The 23,086-nt window shown below is 44.8% G+C and overlaps 1 protein-coding gene and 1 non-coding gene across 3 annotated transcripts in view; both read right to left on the reverse strand.

The window, feature by feature from the left end:
* REPS2 (RALBP1 associated Eps domain containing 2) overlaps positions 1-23,086 on the reverse strand; it is a 236,594-nt gene that overhangs the window by 95,847 nt on the left and 117,661 nt on the right. For both annotated transcript variants that reach the window (XM_049766790.1, XM_049766789.1), the window contains exons 6-7: positions 8,992-9,121; positions 2,280-2,343 (exon numbers count right to left, since the gene is read on the reverse strand). In XM_049766790.1, coding sequence (XP_049622747.1) covers positions 2,280-2,343; positions 8,992-9,121 — 194 coding nt within the window. The remainder of the gene's footprint in view (positions 1-2,279; positions 2,344-8,991; positions 9,122-23,086) is intronic.
* Positions 12,944-13,050, reverse strand: LOC126000156 (U6 spliceosomal RNA). The gene has a single exon (XR_007492519.1). It is a non-coding gene; the product is annotated as a U6 spliceosomal RNA (small nuclear RNA).

The following is a 23,086-nucleotide window of genomic DNA, read 5'->3' on the forward strand; positions in this document are numbered from 1 at the left end:
GGACTAGCCCTCAAGATGTAGCTTACCACAGAGAGTGGTGAGTGCAGTTAGAGAAATAATTACACTAACAACTATCATGACAGTGGTAATGACTGAGAGAAGTAAAATGCCAGGCAGGGGGGGTTGGGGGAGGAGGGTTATGGGGGGCACTGGTGGTGAAAATGTTGCACTGATGGGAGGAGGGGAGGGGGAGAGAGGCAGAGAGAGAGGGAGGAAGGTAGGAAGAAGGGAGGTAGGGAGGGAGGGAGGGAGGGAGGGAGGGAGGAAGGAAGGAAGGAAGGAAGGAAGGAAGGAAGGAAGGAAGGAAGGAAGGAAGGAAGGAAGGAAGGAAGGAAGGAAGGAAGGAAGGAAGGAAGGAAGGAAGGAAGGAAGGAAGGAAGGAAGGAAGGAAGGAAGGAAGGAAGGAGACAAAGTGTCAGGAATAGGAATCAAGATGTGGACACAAGCCTAGCACCCTGAGTTCCAGCCCCAAGATACTATCTCCAAAAAACACTATCAGGTGTAGTCCCGTGGAACCAGAGCAATAGCATAGCAGTAGAGCGTTTGCCTTGCACGAAGTCAATCCCAGATTGATTCCTTGCATCCAATATGGTCCCCTGAGCCTGCCAGGAGTAACTTCTGAGTGCAGAGCCAGGAGTAATCCCTGAGTACAATCGGGTGTGGCCCAAAGAAAGCCAAAAAAAGTGTGGCCCCAGTGGCTCTCATGCACTACTGGGTATGGCTCCTATACAAATTTTTTAAATAAAATACATCAGATGAAAATTTTCAGTAACTAAACAACTTCTTATATGGAAAAGGGACATAATTGAAGATAATAATTAGGACACTGCTATTCAATAAGCTAACACTGAATGCATAATAAGTGCCAAGTAGTGTTCAGTGTACTTCTAATACAATAAGACAATCTTAATAGCACAAAATTTTAAATTCTATTCAATCTTAGCCTATCAAAACAGAGACAAAAGATTAATGTTTTAGGGGCTGGGCGGTGGCGCTGGAGGTAAGGTGCCTGCCTTGCCTGCGCTAACCTAGGACGGACCGCGGTTCGATCCCCCGGTGTCCCATATGGTCCCCTAAGAAGCCAGGAGCAACTTCTGAGCGCATAGCCAGGAGTAACCCCTGAGCGTCACAGGGTGTGGCCCAAAAACCAAAAAAAAAAAAAAAAGATTAATGTTTTAAAAAGCATACACCAGAAACAATGGGATATGGTGAAAGGAACTCCCATTCACTATCAGTGAGGATGTTATCTGGTTTGGCTCCTATGGAAAACAGTATAGAGATTTCTCAAATAATTAAGAATAAAGCTTCCATATGACCCAGAGCTTCCCATGGTTGCCATCTACCCCCAAACTCAATATCACCAATTGGAGATGTATACATACCTACATTCACTACATCACTTAATATAATACAGTCAGGATATGGAAACATCCCAGGTACCTAATGGCAGATGAGTAAGGAAAGAAGTGTGGTTTCTATACAATGGAATATTAAGCAACCACAAGGAACTATGAAATCATGTCATCCATTGCAACTTGGATGGAACTGAAAGATGTCGTATTGAGCAAAGTCACCCAGAAGAAGGACAAATACTGGGAATTCTCACTTATTTGTGGTACACCAAAGTACCACAGAAAGTATCAAATATGGACAAAATCTTGGCCCTGGATTAGAGAGATGAGAATTCTAAGGAAAGGGAGAATAGGTGGGGAAAAGCAGGGAGTGTTTTTTCCTAGGAGCAACAGAGGAGAGTTGGTTAGAGGTCTTGGACACTTTGGAGGTGTAGAAGTGATGTGACTGTTGACACCACAGCCATAAGAGCAGGGCCAGAGGAATAGCACAGCGGGGAGGATGCCTGCCTTGCACATGGCCAACCCAGGTTCAATCTCCATCATCCCATATGTTCCCCAAGCATGGCTACGAGCAATGCCTGAGTGCGTAGCCAGGAGTCACACTGCTAAGTGTAACTCAAAACCGAATGAACAAACAAACCCAAAAGAGTTGTATTGTAAATAAATATGACCAAAACTAGAATAATCGATCCAAAACACCATCAAGAAGGCAGGTAAAAGGTGATGGGGAGTCTTGGAGCACTGGTGGAGGGTCACTAACACCATCGAGGGATACAGAGTTGGAGCACTGCATACCAGAAGTTCAATTAATAACAGCTTTGTAGATCACCATGCTAACTAAAAATTTAAACTAAAAGCATGCATCAAAAAAAGCTAAAGGGTGGGTATATATGACAGTATGACACTGTATGATCTAACTGTACTTACCATATATAGGAGAGTTCTGGAATGGAAAGCTTTGATTTGGTGAAGAAGTTCTTGGCCACAGAACCTATCAAGAGGCAGAGTTGAAATAAATCATTAATAATATATCGAGAATAGCTCTCACATGGACAAGAAAATGAATCGCCATTTGTTTCCATTCAGTAATCCCTACCGTACAACCACAGACACACGTATTCATCAGAACAACTACAAACCACAGGGTTAACAACAACATCTGAAGTCCATTTTAAAGAGGATGTCAATTAGGGCAGGAGAAAAGAAGCAATGACATCATGCTTAGCATGACAGGCAAATTAGAGAGATTAAGTCCTGGCTAGTTTTTATCAAAATCGGAACGCATTCACTAATAATTCAAAATGTTCATCTAAAAACGCAGCATCAGTTATAATGAAAGGTGATAAGTACACAATTATGTAGAAACAAGCAAAGCAAAGGAAATGAACACCATGAATCTCATGCCAGAGAGATAAGAAAGACATTTTAGGAGGAGAGTCTTCGTGGGTATCTTCTTGGTGGTTCTTTAAGAAACTTAGTTCCGGGGCCCGAAGAGATAGCACAGCGGTGTTTGCCTTGCAAACAGCTGATCCAGGACCTAAGGTGGTTGGTTCGAATCCCGGTGTTCCATATGATCCCCCGTGCCTGCCTGCCAGGAGCTATTTCTGAGCAACAGCCAGGAGTAACCCCTGAGCACCGCCGGGTGTGGCCCAAAAACCAAAAAAAAAAAAAAAAAAAAGAAAGAAACTTAGTTCCAAACCTCTTACTACTTTCTTTATTCCTCATAAATTCACCCATCCCAGTTAAAAGCACTCACCTCATTTTATACATTACATAATTCCAAATTTCAAGTGAGCATAAAGGGTCAGAACCTATGCTTATCTCTAAAAGCAACTGTGTATGTTTCACCTCCCAAAACAGTTTCACAATTCAAACACATCAATTTGAACATTTAAAAAAGTAAAAAGGGGGGGGTCCCGAGTGATAGCACAGTGGTAGCGTGTTTGCCTTGCATGCAGCTGACCCAGGACAGAACTGGGTTTGATCTCAACATCCCATATGGTTCCCTGAGCCTGCCAGGATTGATTTCTGAGCGCAGAGCCAGGAATAAGCCCTGAGCACTGCGGGTGTGGCCCCAAAGCCCAATAAATATTAAAAAATTAAAAAGGGTCCAATCAGGGGCTGGAGAGATAATAGAGGAGGAGGGAAGGAACTTGCCTTGCATGGGGTAGATCTAGATTTGATCCCCAGCACTTCAAATGGTCCCTCAAGCACAACTAGATATGACCCCTGAGCCAGAGACGGGAGTAATCCCTGGGCACTGCTAGATGTGGTCCCTACAAAATCCCAATTTTTAAAAAGAACAGGGGCCGGGCGGTGGCGCTAGAGGTAAGGTGCCTGCCTTGCCTGCACTAGCCTTGGACGGACCGCGGTTCGATCCCCCGGCGTCCCATATGGTCCCCCAAGCCAGGAGCGACTTCTGAGCGCATAGCCAGGAGTAACCCCTGAGCATCACAGGGTGTGGCCCAAAAACCAAAAAAAAAAAAAAAAAAAAAAAAAGAATAAGAGTAAAGCCAAAGCCCCAGACTTTATTCTAAATGTATAAAGATTCCCAAAACAATCACAAGCTTTTGTAAGTGACCTTACAACAATGAATTCTAAGGGACTCTTGAGCAGTTATTTTTCATCCAGAGATTGTCCAGGATTAAAGGCAAAGTACCCACTAAGCCAAGTGACCTTCTACTAGTTTCCAGCAAACTAAAAAACAATGCTGGTAGGTGATGGGTCACCACCAACACCACCAACTTGTCAAATATTTCTCACGAATGTCTTTAAAACCTACTTACTAGCTATAGATACAAAGACCGTCTCTCATCAACATCTTCTTCTCCGCAAACGCTGGGTATTTTTTTCTTTAAGCTTACTGGGGCCAAAGTCACAACTAAACACAGGACCTGGCTTCTCTGTGCAGAGAGATTTGTATCAAAGGTGTTCCAAAACGATTAGGAACAGCCACCAGTTAGCTGATTCACATGCTTTGGCAGCTACATGCCAGAAGAGGGCAGTGATGAGAAAGTCTTGTTTTCCCTCCTTCGGTGCCCCAGGAATTTCAGTGGATTGGAACCCTCATTTCAATTTCATGTTCCAAGGTGGTTTCCTTGGGAACCTCAAGCCAGTCAATCAGTTCCCTTTCCTGATTCTCTTCAGCCGTACTTTGACTTGTTTGAGACCCATCGATGGGGCAGAAGAGGGAATGGTGAGGCTAAAAAGCCGAAATATTCCAACATGAACTCCAACTTTTCTTTTCATGAGGACCTTTCTTTCTCTCTCTCCTTCCTTCCTTCCTTCCTTTCTTCCTTCCTTTCTTTCTTTCTTTCTTTCTTTCTTTCTTTCTTTCTTTCTTTTTCTCTTTCTTTCTTTCTCTCTCTTTTTCTTTCTTTCTTTTTCTTTCTTTCTTTCTTTCTTTCTTTCTTTCTTTCTTTCTCTTTCCTTCTGTCTTTCTTTTTCTTTCTTTCTTTCTTTCTTTCTTTTTCTTTCTTTCTTTCTTTCTTTCTTTCTTTCTCTTTCTTTCTTTCCTTCTGTCTTTCTTTTTCTTTCTTTCTTTCTTTTTCTTTCTTTCTTTCTTTCTTTTTCTTTCTTTCTTTTTCTTTCTTTCTTTCTTTCTCTTTCTTTCTTTCCTTCTGTCTTTCTTTCTCTTTCTTTCTTTCTTTCTCTCTCTTTCTTTCTTTCTTCTTTCTTCTTTCTTTCTTTCTCTCTCTCCCTTCCTTCCTTTCTTTCTTTCTTCTTTCTTTCTTTCTCTCTCTCCCTTCCTTCCTTCCTTCCTTTCTTCCTTTCTTTCTTTTTCTTTCTTTCTTTCTTTTTCTCTCTCTTTCTCTCTTTTCTTTCTTTCTTTCTCTTTCTTTCTTTCTTTCTTTCTCTCTCTCTATCTCTTTCTTTCTTTCTTTCTTTCTTTCTTTCTTTTTACTTTTTTTCCCCAAACTTGATTGATTGATTGATTGGCGCTTGGGCCACACCCAGTGACACTCAGCAGCCACTACTGGCTCTGTACTCAGAAATTGCCCCCAGCAGGCTGGGGGACCACATGGGTTGCCAGGAATCAAACCAGCCCCCCCCCCCCGGTCAGCTGGATGCAAGGCAAATGCCCTACCGCTGTACTATCTCTCCAGTCCCAGGACTTTCTTTTTTATGCTTTTGTTTTGTGGGGCCACACCTGGCAGCACTCAGGTTACACCTGGCTCTGTGCTCAGAACTTACTCCTGAAAGGCTCAGGGGACCTTATGAGATGCCAGAAATTGAACTCAAGTTGGCCACGTGCAAGCAAATGCCCTACCCACTGTGATAATACTCTGCCCCCCCCCAGGAAAAAGACTTTCTTAATCAATAAACTATTATACAAAACACTGATAGATCAGTGATAAAACGTTACCACAGTCAATATCTACAGATCTTTATAAAATAAGGAACAGCTCAAAAGAAACAGGAAATACAACCAACAAAACAAATAGAAAATAAAATGTTACAACTATAACAAAATGGGAAGATCTAAAGACTTTCCTATGCAACCAACTCAACCTTTTCTTTTTTGTTGTTGGTGGTGGTAGTGGGTTTTGGGTTTTTTGTTTGTTTGTTTGTTTGTTTGAGGGGTTGGACCATATCTGGTGGTGCTCAGGGGTTACACCTGGCCCTGAGCCCAGGAATAACTACTGGCAGGCTCTGGAAACCCTATGGAATGCTAGGGTTCGAACCTGGACCAACCCCATGCAAGGCAAACACAATTCTAGATGTACTATTACCCCAGGCCCTCAACTTTATGCCTAGGAAATCTGCAAATTAACACCATGCAAGTGTATAACTTCTTGACTAACAAATGTAAACATATAAATTACTAGACAACATGTTTTGGTAAGACCGTGGTATTAATACAATGCTGTAAGATTACAAAATGACACTATCCCAAAGAAGAGGTATTTTATAACACTCAGAAACATCACTTTTGACCCAGAAATCCCACGTCCAAATTATCTAACGACACACCCACAAAAACATAAATATATAACACAGAAAAGACTATTTACAACAGAAAGGGTTATAATAGTAAAGAGTAGAAATAATCCTAACAGAAACCAGGTGCTTGCACATTCACAAAATTGAATAATATCTGCTTTTAAAAGAAAACAGGAATTATATCTATATAACTATAGCACAATCTCTAGGATAATAGAAATATTCTAGGATATATTAAGTGAAAAAAATCCAGGTGGGTAAAGGAATAAACAGTATATTACCATTTAAGATAAATGGAGAGAAGAAAAATGTATAGAGATACACATGTGTATACTTGCTTTTGTTTAAAACAACAAAAACAGATAAACCGTTCAAAAAAATGACTGCCTTTATGGGGAGGGGGAAGGAACAGAGAGAACAGGGTAAAGGTACTCTAGCAAACTACAAACAGGTAGGGCATTTGCCTTGCACACAGCTGAATCAGTTTGATCCCTAGCATCCTATATGGTCCCACAAGTCAGCCAGGAGTAATCCTGAGTGCGGAACCAAGAATAACCCCTGAGCATTGCTGGGTGTGACCCAAAACAGAAGAAAAATAGGACTTGTAGTATTCTTTTTTGTAGACTGTACTTTAGAAAATAGTGTATGGAATCACAGAATTTTAAAACCCAGTCCTTAAAAACAAAGGACTAAAGAACTTTGTTCTTAAGAACAAAGTTGGTGCTCTTCAAATCCCCCAGTTTCAAAACTTAAAATGTGGTACTGGCATTAGGCTAAATGCATGACTAATGGACTATAATTAATATCCATAAACAGACCCTCACATTTCAATTTAACTGAATTTTGACAAGAATGTTTAAACCATTAAACGAGGGAAAGAAATTTTTGTAATAAATCAAGCTGTGATAATGAAGATTCCCAAGCAAAGTAACATACTTGATGGCTATTACTTAAAAACAAACAAAGAATACAATTGACAACTATCTCCTACCATACAAATACAAATATTGATTCCCAAATGGATCGATATTAAAGAATGGATAGTAAGGAATTGGAAAGCTGCACACATGCTTCCCAAAAAATAGTCTTAACTTTAGAGATAAATCCTGAAGTATTTTCAAATAAAATGGTCTGGTAATTGCTTCCAAATCATCCGGACTAAAAGAAGTATATAGATTAAAAACTAATTACTGGCACTGTGTGAAAGGCAGTTAGAAATGGATTTGTGGTAGAGGCACTCGTGTATTTTTGAAAGTTTGCACAACAAAGAAGGCCAAAGAAAATACAAACAGCCCCTAACCACTATTTATATTTGGCCAACTCTCTGCATACTTATAAAGATGTGCCCTTAGGCAAGGAGGTGGTATGGTTAGCAAGTGGTCTACATATGTGATTTAGGTTCCTGCTTAATTTGTGCTGGGGAACCACTCAAGCGGTACTGAAAAGGAACAACCCACCATCTATCCCCAATGAACTGGAACACTGGGGTGGGGGGACGTCTCCAAGACAGTGCTCAGGGGGCATCCAGGGCTGTACCCAGCAATGCTTGGAAGAACCCACCGTATTGGGAATCGAACCTGGGCCATGCACATGCTGATCGTGAACCTTAACCACTGTAATATTTCCCAGCTCCATCTGCATTATTTTTCAAACCATGTTGTCGACAGTAATTAGATTTGCAACACTCTCCCTTCAATCTGGCTATTATCACATATCAGAAAAGTGTGTCTGCCTTTGTCTGGAGGAACACTTCAATAACCCTCCTTGTTGGCCCAAAGAAAATCAGTCTGTGTCCACCCTTCGATAAGCGACAGTTCTCAAGGACATGTGGCCACTCTCCAAGACTGAAGTCTACAAAGAAAGTCTCAGCCTAGCTTTGTGCTTCCAGGCTCTACTGTTTCACTGTTTAGTCTTCAGCTCAGAAAAATTGTAAGCAGACAGGAATGACATCCAGTTCTCCCCACATGGGAACTCCATGGGAATACAGAGTTTGAAGAAAATCCAGAAGTAGAGATGCAGAGAGACAAATGTGGGCCAAGTTTCCTTCTGTATTTTCACTTCTCTTAGGAAAAACTGGAGGGAAAATAATGAAGACCAAGCAAACAAGTGTGAATTGGACCGTCTCAGGCACGGACAATGCCAAGCCTGGCAGCAAAGCTCCAGGTGGTACGCACATCTCTGCCCTCCTGTGACTGAAGGAGGCCCCATGGTGCCCACACTTAGTCATGCCTAGCCCTGCTCTTCCTTAATAAGACACAGGGCTAGGACCATCTCACACACACACACACACACACACACACACACACACACACACACACACACACACCATGTTCCCACTTAATCTCTTCAAAACAGACGCATCCTTTCCCAAGTGTATTGCCAAGTGTTTTCTACATGGTTATAGTATGAGTCAAAAATCCATCTTAGAGGGAAATCTGGAGGGATAGCACAGTGGGAAGAGCACCTGTCTTGCACATAGCTGACCTGGATTCGATCATGGCATCCCATATGGTCCCTGGCACCAACCAGGAGTAATTTCTGAGCACAGAGCCAGGAGAAACCTCTGAGCACTGCTGGGTGTGGCCCAAAAACAAAACAAAAAAAATTTAAAGGCCAAACAAAGGGAAACATGGAAAGTCATTGCTCCTTTTTTGTGTGTCTCTGAGCCCCCAAGCTGAACGCATGATTTCGTTACCTGAAATGAAGGACGTGGGGTCGGGCTGTAGAGATCGAAACTGATTGACGTAGTAGTCGCGCTGCTCCTCTGTTATCCTCCAGGGCTCGTCGGGGTAACTGTCCTGGGCTTCTCTCTCCACTGAAAAGGACTAGAACAAGAAAGGAGCAAATGCACAGAGCATGCGTCTTTACTAAGATAAAGTCGAAATACTAAACACCAGTAAAAATTATCACTCCAATACTGACTTCTTTTTCCCTCAAGGAAAAAAATTTAAACAAATCTGAAGCAGACCAGAAATTTCTGAAAGATGAGTAACATGCTTCAGACTTCTTTGTATAACCAAGTCATTAACAGGACAGAATAGGAAATATTGGATACTCAGTGAATGATGTTTTTCTAATGCAATGAAGAGGCTTGTTTGTTTGTTTTCAAGTGATAATTCTTTTCTTTTTATTTATTTGCTTTTATTGGTTTGGGGCCACATCTGGCAGTATTAATAAGGCTTACTCCTGATTGTTCTTGGGGCTCACTCTGGCAGGGCTTACTAGGATCTTCTGTGGTTCCAAGAATCAAACCTTGAGGTAGCTGAATGCAAGGCAAGCTTTCAACCCACTGAACCATATTTGCGGCCCTACAGTGATCATTCTTATAATCAAATATTATTCATATCACATTTCAGATTATCTTCAGATATCTTCAGATTTTCATTTTTAATTTAATTCTATTTTATCTCATTTTTCCCACCTGTCTCATTTCTTTCATTTTAGTTCTCACTGAGAGTCTGTGGTTTATGATGCTATTATTAATAATGGTTTCTAACGCACGTAATTCCAACTGCATACCAATCACCAATGTACCCTCTCCCACTCCCAAGAATGTCAACTCTCCTTCCTTCCAACCGCCCCAACTCAACTGTGTGAAACAGTTCAAAGAAAGAATAAAATTATGCCATTTTCATTCTTTTTAAACTACTTGTTAAAAAAAAAAAAAGCCTACAATGCATTTAACCCCATCATTTTTTCTGAGGCTCCTTCAAAGCTTACTCCTCCCCACCACCCAAATACGAGATTCAAAAGCACCAGTTCAAGTCCCCTTGTTCCCACGTTCCACTGGTGTGGCAAGGCAGGATCACAGAACCTTCGAGTCCACATGTGTGAACTGGGGATAAAACTTAGTAGTAACAACTGGGAGACAAGAACTGCTGTTAAGAAAACAAGGAGGAAAAACAAAAACAGGATCAAAAATAGGGGGAGTCCCTCGGAACTGCCACTAGGGGGCGTGCAAGTCAAATTTGACGCTGAAAAGCGCAGCAGCCGGTGGCAAAGGAAACAATAGCTCTTTGAGGCAGTGAGGAAGTAAAAATGGTGGTTTGGAAAAGGGGAGAGGAGGGTTTTGCTCCATCCTCCCATCTACCTGCTGGCTAAGCTAGGACCTGCCAAGGACCACTGTCATGGAACTAGGAGGAGGGAGAATCTTTAGAAAAAGGAGACTTAGGAAGAAAGGGAGAATTCCAGACAGGCTGCAAAGAATTCAATCTTTATGAGCATCCTACTTCATGGTCCCTAGAGAAAACAGGATGTCTGTGAAACCCCCGAGTACTCTCTCCTCCTTCTAGAAAAATCCCCAAACCCCACTCCAGGAAGCAGTCCTTCCTAAGAACATCTACAATGTTCAGAGAAGAAAGACCATTCAAGTTTGATCCCAAATCCTCCCCACAACTTTTTAAAGCTGCACTATATAACCTTCAAATGTCATCTTTGAAATTTTCCTAACAGTGAGTTTTCATCAAATATAAATCAAACCACTCAATAGGCCTAGGAAAATCTAAGTTCAATTCACAGACTTATTGCCATGGATGAAACATTTCATATATCCCATCTTCTCTGAGCATCTCACAACCCTTGAGAAGTGGCCTGCCAGATATTATGATCCATTGATGAGATGGCAAAACTGAGGCTCAGATCACTTAAAGGACAGGGCCGTACTCTTCAGTTCCCCTTAGGTAAGCAAGCAAAGGGTTTTAAAGGGTTAAAAAGAATGTGCTATTCAAAGGCTCTCTGTCTCTCACACACATATACAAGCATACAAACACACTCACACACACACAAGAAGCAGAATTATTTTTCCCCAATGGAGTTGGACCCATCTGATTCCCCTCTTCCCCTGTGGATCCTCTCATTATTCTAATAATGGACAAAAAATTAGCAGCCAAAGCAACAGGATCGGAAGTCAGCCCAAGTACACCAAGAAACACGCAACTTACCAAAATGCACCCACCAAATCCCAAAGCCAAATTCAAAATGCTAGGGCAGCACTTGGTAAACACCACCAGGGTATCTGGCCGGGTGTCTGGCGGGCGCTGGGGCAGAATGCATGGAGGAGGGTGCCCGTGTGTGCTGGCCTGGCTTGTATATTGATTTCTCGTATGTCCTGCTCATAGGAGCGCTGTGCGCCAGGTCACAATGACATAAAAGGCATCTCAAGAATTGGGCATGGGCAGGAAAGTGACTAGAAGAGACGCTGGCGAAGAAGCAATCAAGTGGGCAGAGAATGTTTGAGAGGCAAGCTGGACGCAGGTGGAAATCTCCCCACTCCCCCCCCCCACTGCCCTGCAAATGAAGGTGCAGGGTGCAGGCAGCTGCGCTCTGTGCTTCTGACGTAGGAGTCACTATTTCATGAGAACCCACGCCTTCCTGCCTGGAAGCGAAGCGGCCGCGTCCAGCTGCCGTCACCGCTGTCCACTGTGACTGCTCCCTTTCAGTTCCATCAATCTGTGTATCTATTTCCTCTCCCCACTACAGCCTCTTAGCGAGTGTCTAGTGGATCCTGGGCACAAACAATCAGGACTGGAATAGAGGGAAGGGGGACTGATGCCTCTACTGGAAAAGTTCTAAGAATGGAGCTGCAGAAAGAAGCTAGAGAGGAAGGTGCTTGCCCTGCACAAGACTGACCCTGCATTCAGTCCACAGCACTGTATTTGGTACCTTGAGCATCATTAGGAATGATGCCTGAGCATAGAGACAGAGAGAGACAGAGAGAGAGAGACAGAGAGAGAGTCAAACTGGAAGACCGATTTGTAGAAAACCCACCTCCTCCACCTGCCTCCAGAGCTCTCTCTTCTAACCCTCCTCCCTCCTCGTCTTCCTCTCAGACCCCTCTTTCAGCCCAGCACCTATGGCTCAAGGAAGGCCAGCAAAGAAAGCTATTCATGACCAAGAGTGGGGCCTGATGCTTATTGAGGGGATATGGCTAAGCAGCATCAAGATCACCAGGAAGAGAAAGTCAATCTGAGTAGATGCATATGGCAATGCCATGGCAGAGCAGAGGTGGAAAAGTACTAGAAAGCACAGAGGCGGTGAAGGGGCCTGAAAAGGCTAAGAATGGGCCATAAACAAGCTCAGATGATGAGAAGCAGGCCAGTGAGGGTGGAACACAAGTCCACAGGTGCAACCAACCTCCTGACCCTCAGCACAACTGGCCTGCCCTCCCATTCCTCTTGTTTCTTGGACTCCCATAGAACCCCCAACTCCCTCGGGTTCAAAATCATGGAAGTTAGCAAGGGAAGTCCCTGTTCTCTAAAACCACCAAGACTGACAGCAAAAAAGCACTGTGGAAGGGAGTCAAAACCGACTCCTCCTGCTAACTACTGCTACCACCATGCGAGCCCACTCCTGCCTCTCTCCCCTGGCGCCTACCGGCAAGGTTTTAATCATTGTTGTCAACAATGATTTGCACCTCTGTAAGCAAAATGGCATAAAGTTGGGCCGGAGAGATAGCGTGGAGGCAGGGTGTTGGTGGTTCAAATCCCGGCGTCCCATTATGGTCCCGAGCCTGCCAGGAGCGATTTCTGAGCATAGAGCCAGGAGTAAGCTTTGAGTGCTCCAGGGTGTGACCCAAAATCCAAAAAAAAAAAAAAGGTATAAAGTTTTATTATAAATATGTTCCAGTTAGCACACAGTTGGAACTTTTTTTTAATATGGAACGCTTCACGAATTTGCGTGTCATCCTTGCGCAGGGGCCATGCTAATCTTCTCTGTATCGTTCCAATTTTAGTATATGTGCTGCCGAAGCGAGCACTTTTTTTTGGTTTGTTTTTTTTGGGGGGGCCACACCCGGTAACGCTCAGGGGTTACTCCTGGCTATGCGCTCAGAAGTTGCTCCTGGCTTGGGGGACCATATGGGTCGCCGGGGGATCGACCCGTGGTCCGACCAAGGCTAGAGCAGGCAAGGCAGGAACCTTACCTCTAGCACCACCGCCCAGCCCCACAGTTGGAACCTTTAAGGTGATTTTCACTTGGGTTCCAGCCCAGAGCCCTAGTTTCATATCATAGATCCCTTCATTCTGCATACAATCCACGGGGACCCAAAAACGGTGTGAGGTGCATGGGTGAGACTGCTGAGTTCGGAAGCCTTTTGGCTATGGAGAATGCTAGAGAAGTGTTACCCTTCTCTCAACTTCCTGTTTATCCCACCTGAATGATCAGACCCGCCCATACCTGGGATGGAGGGTATCCTGAAGAAAGCATAATAGGGCTGGCTGGGGGAGAAGGAGAGAGAAGATCAGACGAAGCAAGGATGGATGGAGGGCAGATGAAGGAGTGTACTTAAAAAGCTTAGCAGAGAAGCCATGTGGAGAAATGCACATGGTGTTTAGGGCTATGTTTTTTTTTTTTTTTTTTTTTTTTTTTTTTTTTTTTTTTGGTTTTTGGGCCACACCTGGCGGTGCTCAGGGGTTACTCCTGGCTGTCTGCTCAGAAATAGCTCCTGGCAGGCACAGGGGAGGGGGGACCATATGGGACACCGGGATTCGAACCAACCACCTTTGTTCCTGGATCGGCTACTTGCAAGGCAAACGCCGCATCTCGCCGCTGTGCTATCTCTCCGGGTCCGTGTTTAGGGCTATGTAATAAAGCTGGTTGACTCCTGAAACTTCGACTGTTTGTGAATCTCTCCACCATTTTTCTGCAACCTTCAGACCCGCAGGCCAAAGGGGCTACAGGCGTCTCGCTATGCTGTGCCAAGAAAGGCCTCACCCCAACACTAGGACTCTATATTTTATATTTTTACAACAGAGAAGCGCCTGAAATTCATTCCATGTTTTCAAGTTGGAGAACAAAAGAATTCCAAATCTCTCCAGAGTTGCCCATTGTTCTCTGATCTCTACAGGGAGTTCTCCACTGCCATACCCATGAACTGATCCATATATCAGGGACAGAATAAGGGCATATGGAAGAGGCCGGTCAAGTGCCATGTACCCTTAGACTCAAACACTCCCCACAGAAAGTTCTTCCATGATGAGAAGCAAAATAACTCGAACTTTCTGGCTTAAATAGGGACAGGCCACTTCTTTCATTCGATTAACTGATGGGAAAATAGATTCTTTTTACTAGCCAATGTATAGTCTAGAAAGGGAGAAAGACAAACAGGGTGTCTTGAAACTGGAAAGCAAATCCTACGATAAAAGTAGGGCTGTCTATATCCTTGCCACTCCCAGAACAGTGTCCAAACCATCCATAGCAGCACTGCCTGGGAAAGTTCGAGAAATTCAAGGCTGGGGCTGGAGTGACAGTACGCAGGAAGGGTATTTGCTTTGAACACAGCAGAACTGGGTTCGGTTGCTGACATCTCTCTACACCCCCAGCACTGTCAGGAGTACCGCCTGAGTACAAAGCCAGGAGTAACCCCTAAGCACTGCCAAGGATCACACGCATGGACTCACACACACAAACACACACACAGAAAGAGATACAAGACTTCGGACCCCACTTACCCCACAACTAGTGAATATCAATGTCTGAGAGAGGGTTTCAGGACTCCCCTGATTATTAAGATCACCAAGGCAATGACAGGAAGCAACTGAGTTTGGAGACACTCTAGAACATGTGGGGCAAGCAAGCCAAAGGAACGAAATTTGCAACACCACCAAAAACTGAGAAAAAAGTGAGCATCTCCTGAAAGTAGTTTAGTTGGGCTATAGCAAGATAGACAGGGCTGAGCACATAATGTGAATATTACTGAGATAGCCTCCACATGATCCAGACAGAAGGAAAGTTCCAAATTGGGAAGTCCGGGTATCTCTTGTTAAAGGGTTTGGCCTAGAGGCCACTGATGATTGATCAGGAGCAATCCTGACCAGCCATCTAAGTGTCCCTGATGTAGGCCAGGGCATGAGAGAAGCAAAAGAAAAATCAAAAAGCCACATTCGTAGTCACCAAAGGACAAAAAAAGACCCATTCTTGAGATGGGCAGCCCAGCAGCAACTTTCTCAGACACCAGAGGGCAGCGTTCCAGTATCCAGGTGCATGGACCCTCCTTCACATCCAGCTGGACCCAAAGTCACAACAACAATGATCTCCAGAACTTTGGGGACAATGAGAGGAACAGAACTTAAGTGAGACTGTCAAAAAGAGGAGGTGGGGGGGGGGGGAGTGCTGCCGTGGGAAAAATTCGACCTCCACAAGCATGCTGAGGTCTCCCCAAGTTCAACTCTGTTGGTGTTATTGGCTGGTGAATGGCGATATCTCCTTGATGCCAACTGTGAGCTGTGTCAGCATTTTTTTTCAATAAAAAAATAAAAGGAGAAAGAGCTTCCACATCTGGCTGCGTCAGCCACATGCATGTGGTTCATTATGCAGTTTCTCTACACAGGAGACTTGGATTTGCTTATATATAAAATATTCGAACCTTTGGGTTTTTTTTTTTTCAAGTGAAATGCAAATATTTGGCACTGCAAGTTATTATCTCTGGGGAAAACAGACTGTTTATAATGAAAAAAGCCTTCAAAAGACTCATTAAAAAGTAACACTATTAATAAAATCCGCAAAGGTGACACTTACCCTTCACATGTCTGAAGAAAAAAATCAAGCACAGCTGAAGAATATGAATTGCATAGAATTATTGCAAGGAAGAGCGCAAAAAGGTTGAGAATATTTTTTCACCCACTGAACATTTCTTCTAGAATCTAATCCCAGCCCAGACGCATCCTGTAAATGCTGCCTTGGAGCTAGCCTCTTCTCCTGAGGCAGCCAAACTCACACCAAGGCCACAGTGTATATGTGAGAGCACCTCCCTCGCCCCATTATTTTAGAATTAAGATTGTGGTGGTCCAAATTTTCTTTTAATTGAGTCTCTTTTTTTTCAATAATTGCATGAGTATGTAGTAGGACTGAGCAATATTAGGTATATTATTCATACATGTCAAGTGGCAGGCATTAGGGAGGCAGGGAACCTGGAGACAAGGGTGGAGGCAGGTACAGTGATGGTGGGACTGATTTTGGAATATTGATTTCCAGAAATAACTTTATTATGAGCAACTCTGTAAAGCATGACATTTAAAATAAAGAAATTCACATTTTAAAAAAGTATGGTGGTCTGGCTATGAATCATAGTAAGATTTCTTGAGCAAAGACATGACAAGATTTGGTCACTTTGGAGAGAAAGTGTGGTGAACTGGAGGCTGAGACCAGACAAGTTCCTCTTAGCAAAGAAAAATAGACGATTCACTATCATTAGAAGCTTCTCAGCCTTTTGGCTAAGATCAAGTGTAGAAGTGTGTAGTGAGGACTCAGTGAAAGGGTTTCTTGGCTTGTATGAATGCCCCCCCACTGTGCCAGGTCATAGTTGATCACTCACCTCATTTCGACTGATAAGTTCCCAGAACCTTCTGTCCCTGCCCATATCCTGATAAGAAGAGAAAACCAGAAGGAGGAGGAAAAACGGTCCTCCGAGAATCAAAAGCCTGGCAAAGTTTCCACACAGAGACAGCAGCCTCCAGTCACGATGCCCATGATCACCTCCCTGGGAACTACTGCCTTGGGTCAACCATGCTACTGAGACAGCCCACATCTCTGGTGTGGTACAAACATTAATGATACTCCCAAAGACTTTTCCAACTTCTTGCTGAGATGCTTCAGGTGAATCATAAGACAAAAAAAGAGGAAGGAAGGAAGGAAGGAAGGAAGGAAGGAAGGAAGGAAGGAAGGAAGGAAGGAAGGAAGGAAGGAAGGAAGGAAGGAAGGAAGGAGGGAGGGAGGGAGGGAGGGAGGGAGGGAGGGAGGAGAGGGAGGGAGGGAGGAGGAGGAGGCAGAGAGAGAAGGAGGGAGGGGGAGGAGGGAGGAGGGAGAGGGGAGGGAGGGAGAGGGAGGGAGGAAGGAAGGGAGGGAAGGAGGGAGGGAGGGGGAGGGAGGGAGAGAGGAAGGAAGGGAGGGAGGGAGAGAGGAAGGAAGGGAGGGAGGGAGGGAGGGAGGAAGGAAGGAAGGAAGAAAGGAAGGAAGGAAAGGGAGAGAGGAAGGAAGGAAGGAAGGGAGGGAGGGAGGAGGAGAGGGAGGAAGAGAGGGAGGGAGGGAGGAAGGAAGGAAGGAAGGAAGGAAGGAAGGAAGGAAGGAAGAAAGGAAGGAAGGAAGGAAGGAAGGAAGGAAGGAAGGAAGGAAGGAAAAGGAGGGAGGGAGGAAGGAAGGGAGGGAGGGAGGGAGGGAGGAAGGAAGGAAGGGAGGGAGGGAGGGAGGAAGGAAGGGAGGGAGGAAGGAAGGGAGGGAGGGAGGGAGGAGGGAGGAGGAGAGGGAGGAGGAGAGGGAGGGAGGGAGGAAGGAAGGAAGGAAGGAAGGGAGGAGGGAGGAGGAGAGGGAAGAGGAGAGGGAAGGAGGGAGGAGGGGAGGGAGGGAGGAGGGAAGGGAGGAGGGGAGAGAGGGAGGAGGGAAGGGAGGGAGGAGGGGAGAGAGGGAGGAGGGAAGGGAGGGAGGAGGGGAGGGAGGAGGAGATGGAGGGAGGGAGGAAGGAAGAAAGGAGGGAGGGAGGGAGGAGAGGGAGGGAGGAGGAGAGGGAGGGAGGGAGGAGGAGGAGGCAGAGAGAGAGGGAGGGAGGGGGAGGAGGGAGGAGGGAGAGGGAGGAGGGAGAGGGGAGGGAGGGGAGGGAGGGAGGAAGGAAGGGAGGGAAGGAGGGAGGGAGGGGGGAGGGAGGAAGGAAGGAAGGGAGGGAGGGAGAGAGGAAGGAAGGGAGGGAGGAAGGAAGGACGGAAAGGGAGGGAGGAAGGAAGGAAGGAAGGGAGGGAGGGAGGAGGAGAGGGAGGAGGAGAGGGAGGGAGGAAGGAAGGAAGGAAGGAAGGAAGGAAGGGAGGGAGGGAGGGAGGGAGGGAGGGAGGAAGGAAGGGAGGGAGGGAGGGAGGAAGGAAGGGAGGGAGGGAGGAAGGAAGGAAGGGAGGGAGGGAGGAAGGAAGGAAGGGAGGGAGGGAGGGAGGGAGGAAGGAAAGGAAGGGAGGGAGGAAGGAAGGGAGGGAGGGAGGAGGGAGGAGGAGAGGGAGGAGGAGAGGGAGGGAGGAAGGAAGGAAGGAAGGAAGGGAGGGAGGAGGGAGGAGGAGAGGGAGGAGGAGAGGGAGGGAGGAAGGAAGGAAGGAAGGAAGGAAGGAAGGAAGGAAGGGAGGGAGGGAGGGAGGAGGGAGGAGGAGAGGGAGGAGGAGAGGGAGGGAGGGAGGAGGGGAGGGAGGGAGTTGGGAAGGGAGGAGGGAAGGGAGGGAGGAGGGAAGGGAGGGAGGAGGGAAGGGAGGGAGGAGGGGAGGGAGGAGGGGAGGGAGGGAGGGAGGAAGGAAGGAAGGGAGGGAAGGAAGGAAGGAAGGAAGGAAGGAAGGAAGGAAGGAAGGAAGGAAGGAAGGAAGGAAGGAAGGAAGGAAGGAAGGAAGGAAGGAAGGAAGGAAGGAAGGAAGGAAGGAAGGAAGGAAGGAAGGAAGGAAGGAAGGCTGGCTAAAAGATTCCAGCCAAATCTATGGTAATTACATGACAAAAAAGACCACCTTATTCATGGTGACCTATTTGTATGTCTCATGGATTCTTTTTCAATTTTTTTTTTCATTTCTTTTCAAATATTCCATTAAAGTGCAGTCAGTTAATTGGAAAGGAAAACCAAAGAACAGACCAGTCCTAGGACTGAGAAAGAAGCACCACAGAGGCCAGCATGCCTTCAAGTCCATCCCTGGGAACGTCGGACCAACCACTGCCAACAGCATGACCATACTGCCCTGAAGATGGAGGCAGGGGTTGGAAGCAGGGAGCCACTGAGTTCTGTCATTCAACCACCTGATGTTAGGAGGCAATGACAAATGAACCATCTAGTGACTGTGTGCTGGCCCATGCCAGCTACTAGGGGAAAAGCCTTTGGTGGCATTTCAACAGCCACCATCTAAGTTGTTCTACTCTGGGCTTATCTTTTCTGGGTTTTAAGATGCTCCCCAGAAGGCTGTCCAGAGGGAAAAGCAAAAGAGAAGAAAATTGATCAAACATGAGGAGGGATGGGGCCAGAGCAGTGGTGCAAGTAGTAGGGCATTTGCCTTGCATGTGCTAACCTAGGACAAACCGCGGTTCGATCCCCCAGCACCCCATATGGTCCCCTAAACCAGGAGCATTTTCTGAGTGCATAGCTAGAAGTAACCCATGAGCATCACTGGGTGTGGCCCAAAAAACAAACAAAAAAATCCATGAGGAGGGAGAAAAAAAAGACACCTGAGGAAGGACACAGCCATTTGGCCGGACCATTTCAATTAAGCCATCCTATAGTCTAAACTACTTGCTGTGTTGTTCATAGCCTCTCACCCAACTCGCACTAGAATAGAAGGCCCATGAGCACAGGCCAGTCTGCCACCTGTCCACACCAAGAAAAAGTGCCTGCATCTGGGAAACCCTCATAAAAAGGGGAGTGAGTGAATAAATGAGCCGCTGACTAAATAGTTTTTCATCCCCAATCTGGAGACAGGTTAACCTGAAGGTGCCGCTGTGACTGGGGCTGAGATATATTGTATTTATCAAATGCCTTCAGCCCAGGGCCTGAGCGATGGTGTATCAGGTAGGGCATTTGCCTTGCAAACAGCAGACCTGGGTTCAATACCCAGCATCCCATATGATTGCCCGAGTCTGACAGGAGCAATTCCTGAGTGCAGAGCACTAAACCCCTGAGCACTGCCGAGTGTGGCCAAAAAAAAAAAAAAAAACAAAAAAGCAAAAACAAAACAAAGCCAAGACTGTCACCTCTCAGCAGGAAGGTGTGACCCTCTTCCTACCCTTGACATTCCAGAACTTTAACAATCTCTTTCTTCTCTTTGTATTTGGAAACAATTCTACACAGTCCTAGAAAATCTCAATAAATAACTTTGCTTTTTCTGGAGGGAAGTTGATTCAAAGTAAGTCCTAACAGACAAGTGAAATACCAGTTTCTTCATGGAACTAAAGCCACAAAGATGGCTTTTTGTTTTAAACCAGAAACGACCCAACTTTCTTAGGAATCTTATTTCAACAGCTCCGAAGGTTAACAGCCAAACTGTGGGAACTGAGTCGACAATGAGCCCCACAGTTACAGAGTTACTGCTTATTAAGGTAAATTATAATTTTACAACAATCACAGGAGAATGTGAGGTAACAGGTACTTATTACTTTGCTAGCTGCCGGGCCCTGTAGGAAGCTAATAACACAAGACGTGTTTTCATCTTCACGGCAACTCTGAACAAGTAGTTCCTGAATAAAGTAGTTCCCATTATTCCCATTTTACAGAACAGGAAGCAGAGGGTTAGGGATTAGAGACAGACTAGAATCACAGACCTAGTAAGTGGTAGTAAAGTCAGAGTGCAAGCCTAGAACAAGATCCACAACGTTTCCTTTCAAAGACCAAGGGAATTAATCCAGGGTGTCACATGGGAGAAACATGCTCTGCCACTGAGCCACATGCCAGGGCCCAAAACCAAACTACATCCTATTGATCTGTATGGTTCATTTTCTTTCTCTCTCCTCTCCTCTCTCTCCTCTCTCTCCCCCCACTCTCATGCAGAGCTGACCTATTCTCTCTCTCTCTGTCTGTCTCTCTCTCTCTCTCTCACTCACTCACTCACTTTTCTCATGCAGAGCTGGCCTAAGATTCCCATTTTAGGGGAAAAAAATCTTTTACTGCCCTTCAAGATCAACTTTCGGTGAGCACATAAACAGATATGCAGGAGTAAACATGCATACTTTGGTTCTACCTTTGTTCCGACAACATAGTAAAGAAAGAAGTTGCTGCAAGTAAGACACATTGATGGCTGAAATGATAAAATTACTAAAATCAACCATAGTAATGTTTGCATTACACAACAGAAATAAGAATATAAAGGACAACATAAAATTATAAAATTATCAATAGTATTTAAAATAACCCTAATGTGGGCCTAGAGGGACAGTGGGTAAAGCACTTGCCTTGTATGTGGCTGATCTGGATTAGATCCCTGGCACCCCATATGATCCCCCCTAGTCCCTCCATGAGTGATGATTGAGCACAGAGCCAGGAGTAAACCCAGAGCACCAACAGGGATAGCCAAAATCATCATCATCTCCTCCTCCTTTTTCCTCCTCCATCTCCCCCTCCTCCTTCATCATCATCATCATCATCATCATCATCATCCCAAAAAGGCTGAGCCTGATACGCTACTATCAATTGTTTAATTCTCAATTCTATTTTGCCAGCAGCATTCTTTCCTTAACTAAATATTAAAGTACCATGATTTACATAGCTATTCAAAGTTCAGTATTGGGAGTACAACATCCCAACACCAATCCCACCACCTGTGTCGATAGAATTCCCTCCCCCAGAGTCACCAGGTTCCCTCCCAACCCTCAGTCTGCCTCCTTGGCAGGCACATTTCTAGGTTTGGTTACTGCAGTGTTGATCTTGTACTTGTTGGAGCTGTAGTTTCTATGTGTCTATCTACATATATGCAACAAGTCTACATGTTTATGCCTAGACCACACCTCCACACCACCAATGAGCTCCAGGCACCTGACTCAACCCCCATTATCTCCTGTCTATCTCTTGTTTCTCACAACACCCCCAGTTTCTTGCATTCTATGTCCTTTTTGTTTCTGTGACCAAGGATCAGGGGCAATCTGGGCATGCCCCTTTGCAAATACATATCCCTTCTTCTTGATATTCTTCTATATGCCACCAATAAGTGAAGCCATCAGGTGTTTGTCCTTTTTCTGGCTCATTTTACTCAACTTTACTCCCATCCAAGTTGCAGGGAATTACACGGTTTAATCCTTCCTGGTAGCTACATAGTATTCCACTGTGTGTATTTGTCATAGTTTGTTGTTGTTACCAGTAGCATTGTTAAATCATGTATTTAGCTGTTTGCAGTTATATTTTTAGCTAGCAGATTTGTGATTACTCCAACCCCTTGTTCCATTAAACAGTAATAAGTGCAATTTAAAACTTTCATACTAGAACCAGGATAAAGGTGTAGATATTGGCTTTTGTAATTAGAACCAGTGGCATCAATCTTTGACTTTAAATTTAAATTTTGTATTTATTGTCATTTCTATTAGCTTTTATTGTGATGCTGGAGAATATTCTGTACACTTAAAAAAGGGCCTCAAAATAACCAGGAGTGCTCATTTTAAGAATATCTTCATGCCAAAGTGGGTATGAACAGTGGGTAGAACATTTGCCTTGCACATGGCTGACCCAGGTTCAATCTCCAGTACCTCATACAGTCTCCCAAAAAATCACCAGAACTGATCCTTGAGTGAAGAACCAGGAGTAAGCCCTGAGCACTGCTGGGTGTGGTCCAAAAGAGATTACTTTCATATCAATGATTGAAATCAGAAGGGTGAATCTCCAAGTGCTGGCAATAAGTAAAACAGTCTGTAGCACAATTTTCTATTTCTGACACATTTGGAAACTGGCTGAATTCTCCTTATCCTAAATTTTATTTGTACAAAAGTTTTGCCACAAATGTGAAAATAAGAGGTTTTGTTTTGATTCAATTCAGCACATCACATTGGAGCTATAGATTTATTTTATTAAACTTATTAAACAAGTCTAACAAATAAGCTAGGTCATATCTGAAATCAATCAAGTTGGCTTGGGAGACACAGACCCTCAAATATATGATCAAGATATGATATGGGGGCCTGAGAGATAGCACAGTGGTAGGGCATTTCCTTGTAAGCGGCCAACCTAGGACTCACGGTAGTTCAAATCCCAGCATCCCATATGGTCCCCCATGCCTACCAGGAGCGATTTCTAAGCACAGAGCCAGGCTTAACCCCTCAGCACTGCCGGCTGTGATCCAAAAACCAAAAAATAAAAAAAGAAATGATATGATTAT

Source organism: Suncus etruscus, chromosome X (assembly GCF_024139225.1).
Source record: "Suncus etruscus isolate mSunEtr1 chromosome X, mSunEtr1.pri.cur, whole genome shotgun sequence".
NCBI lineage: Eukaryota > Metazoa > Chordata > Mammalia > Eulipotyphla > Soricidae > Suncus > Suncus etruscus.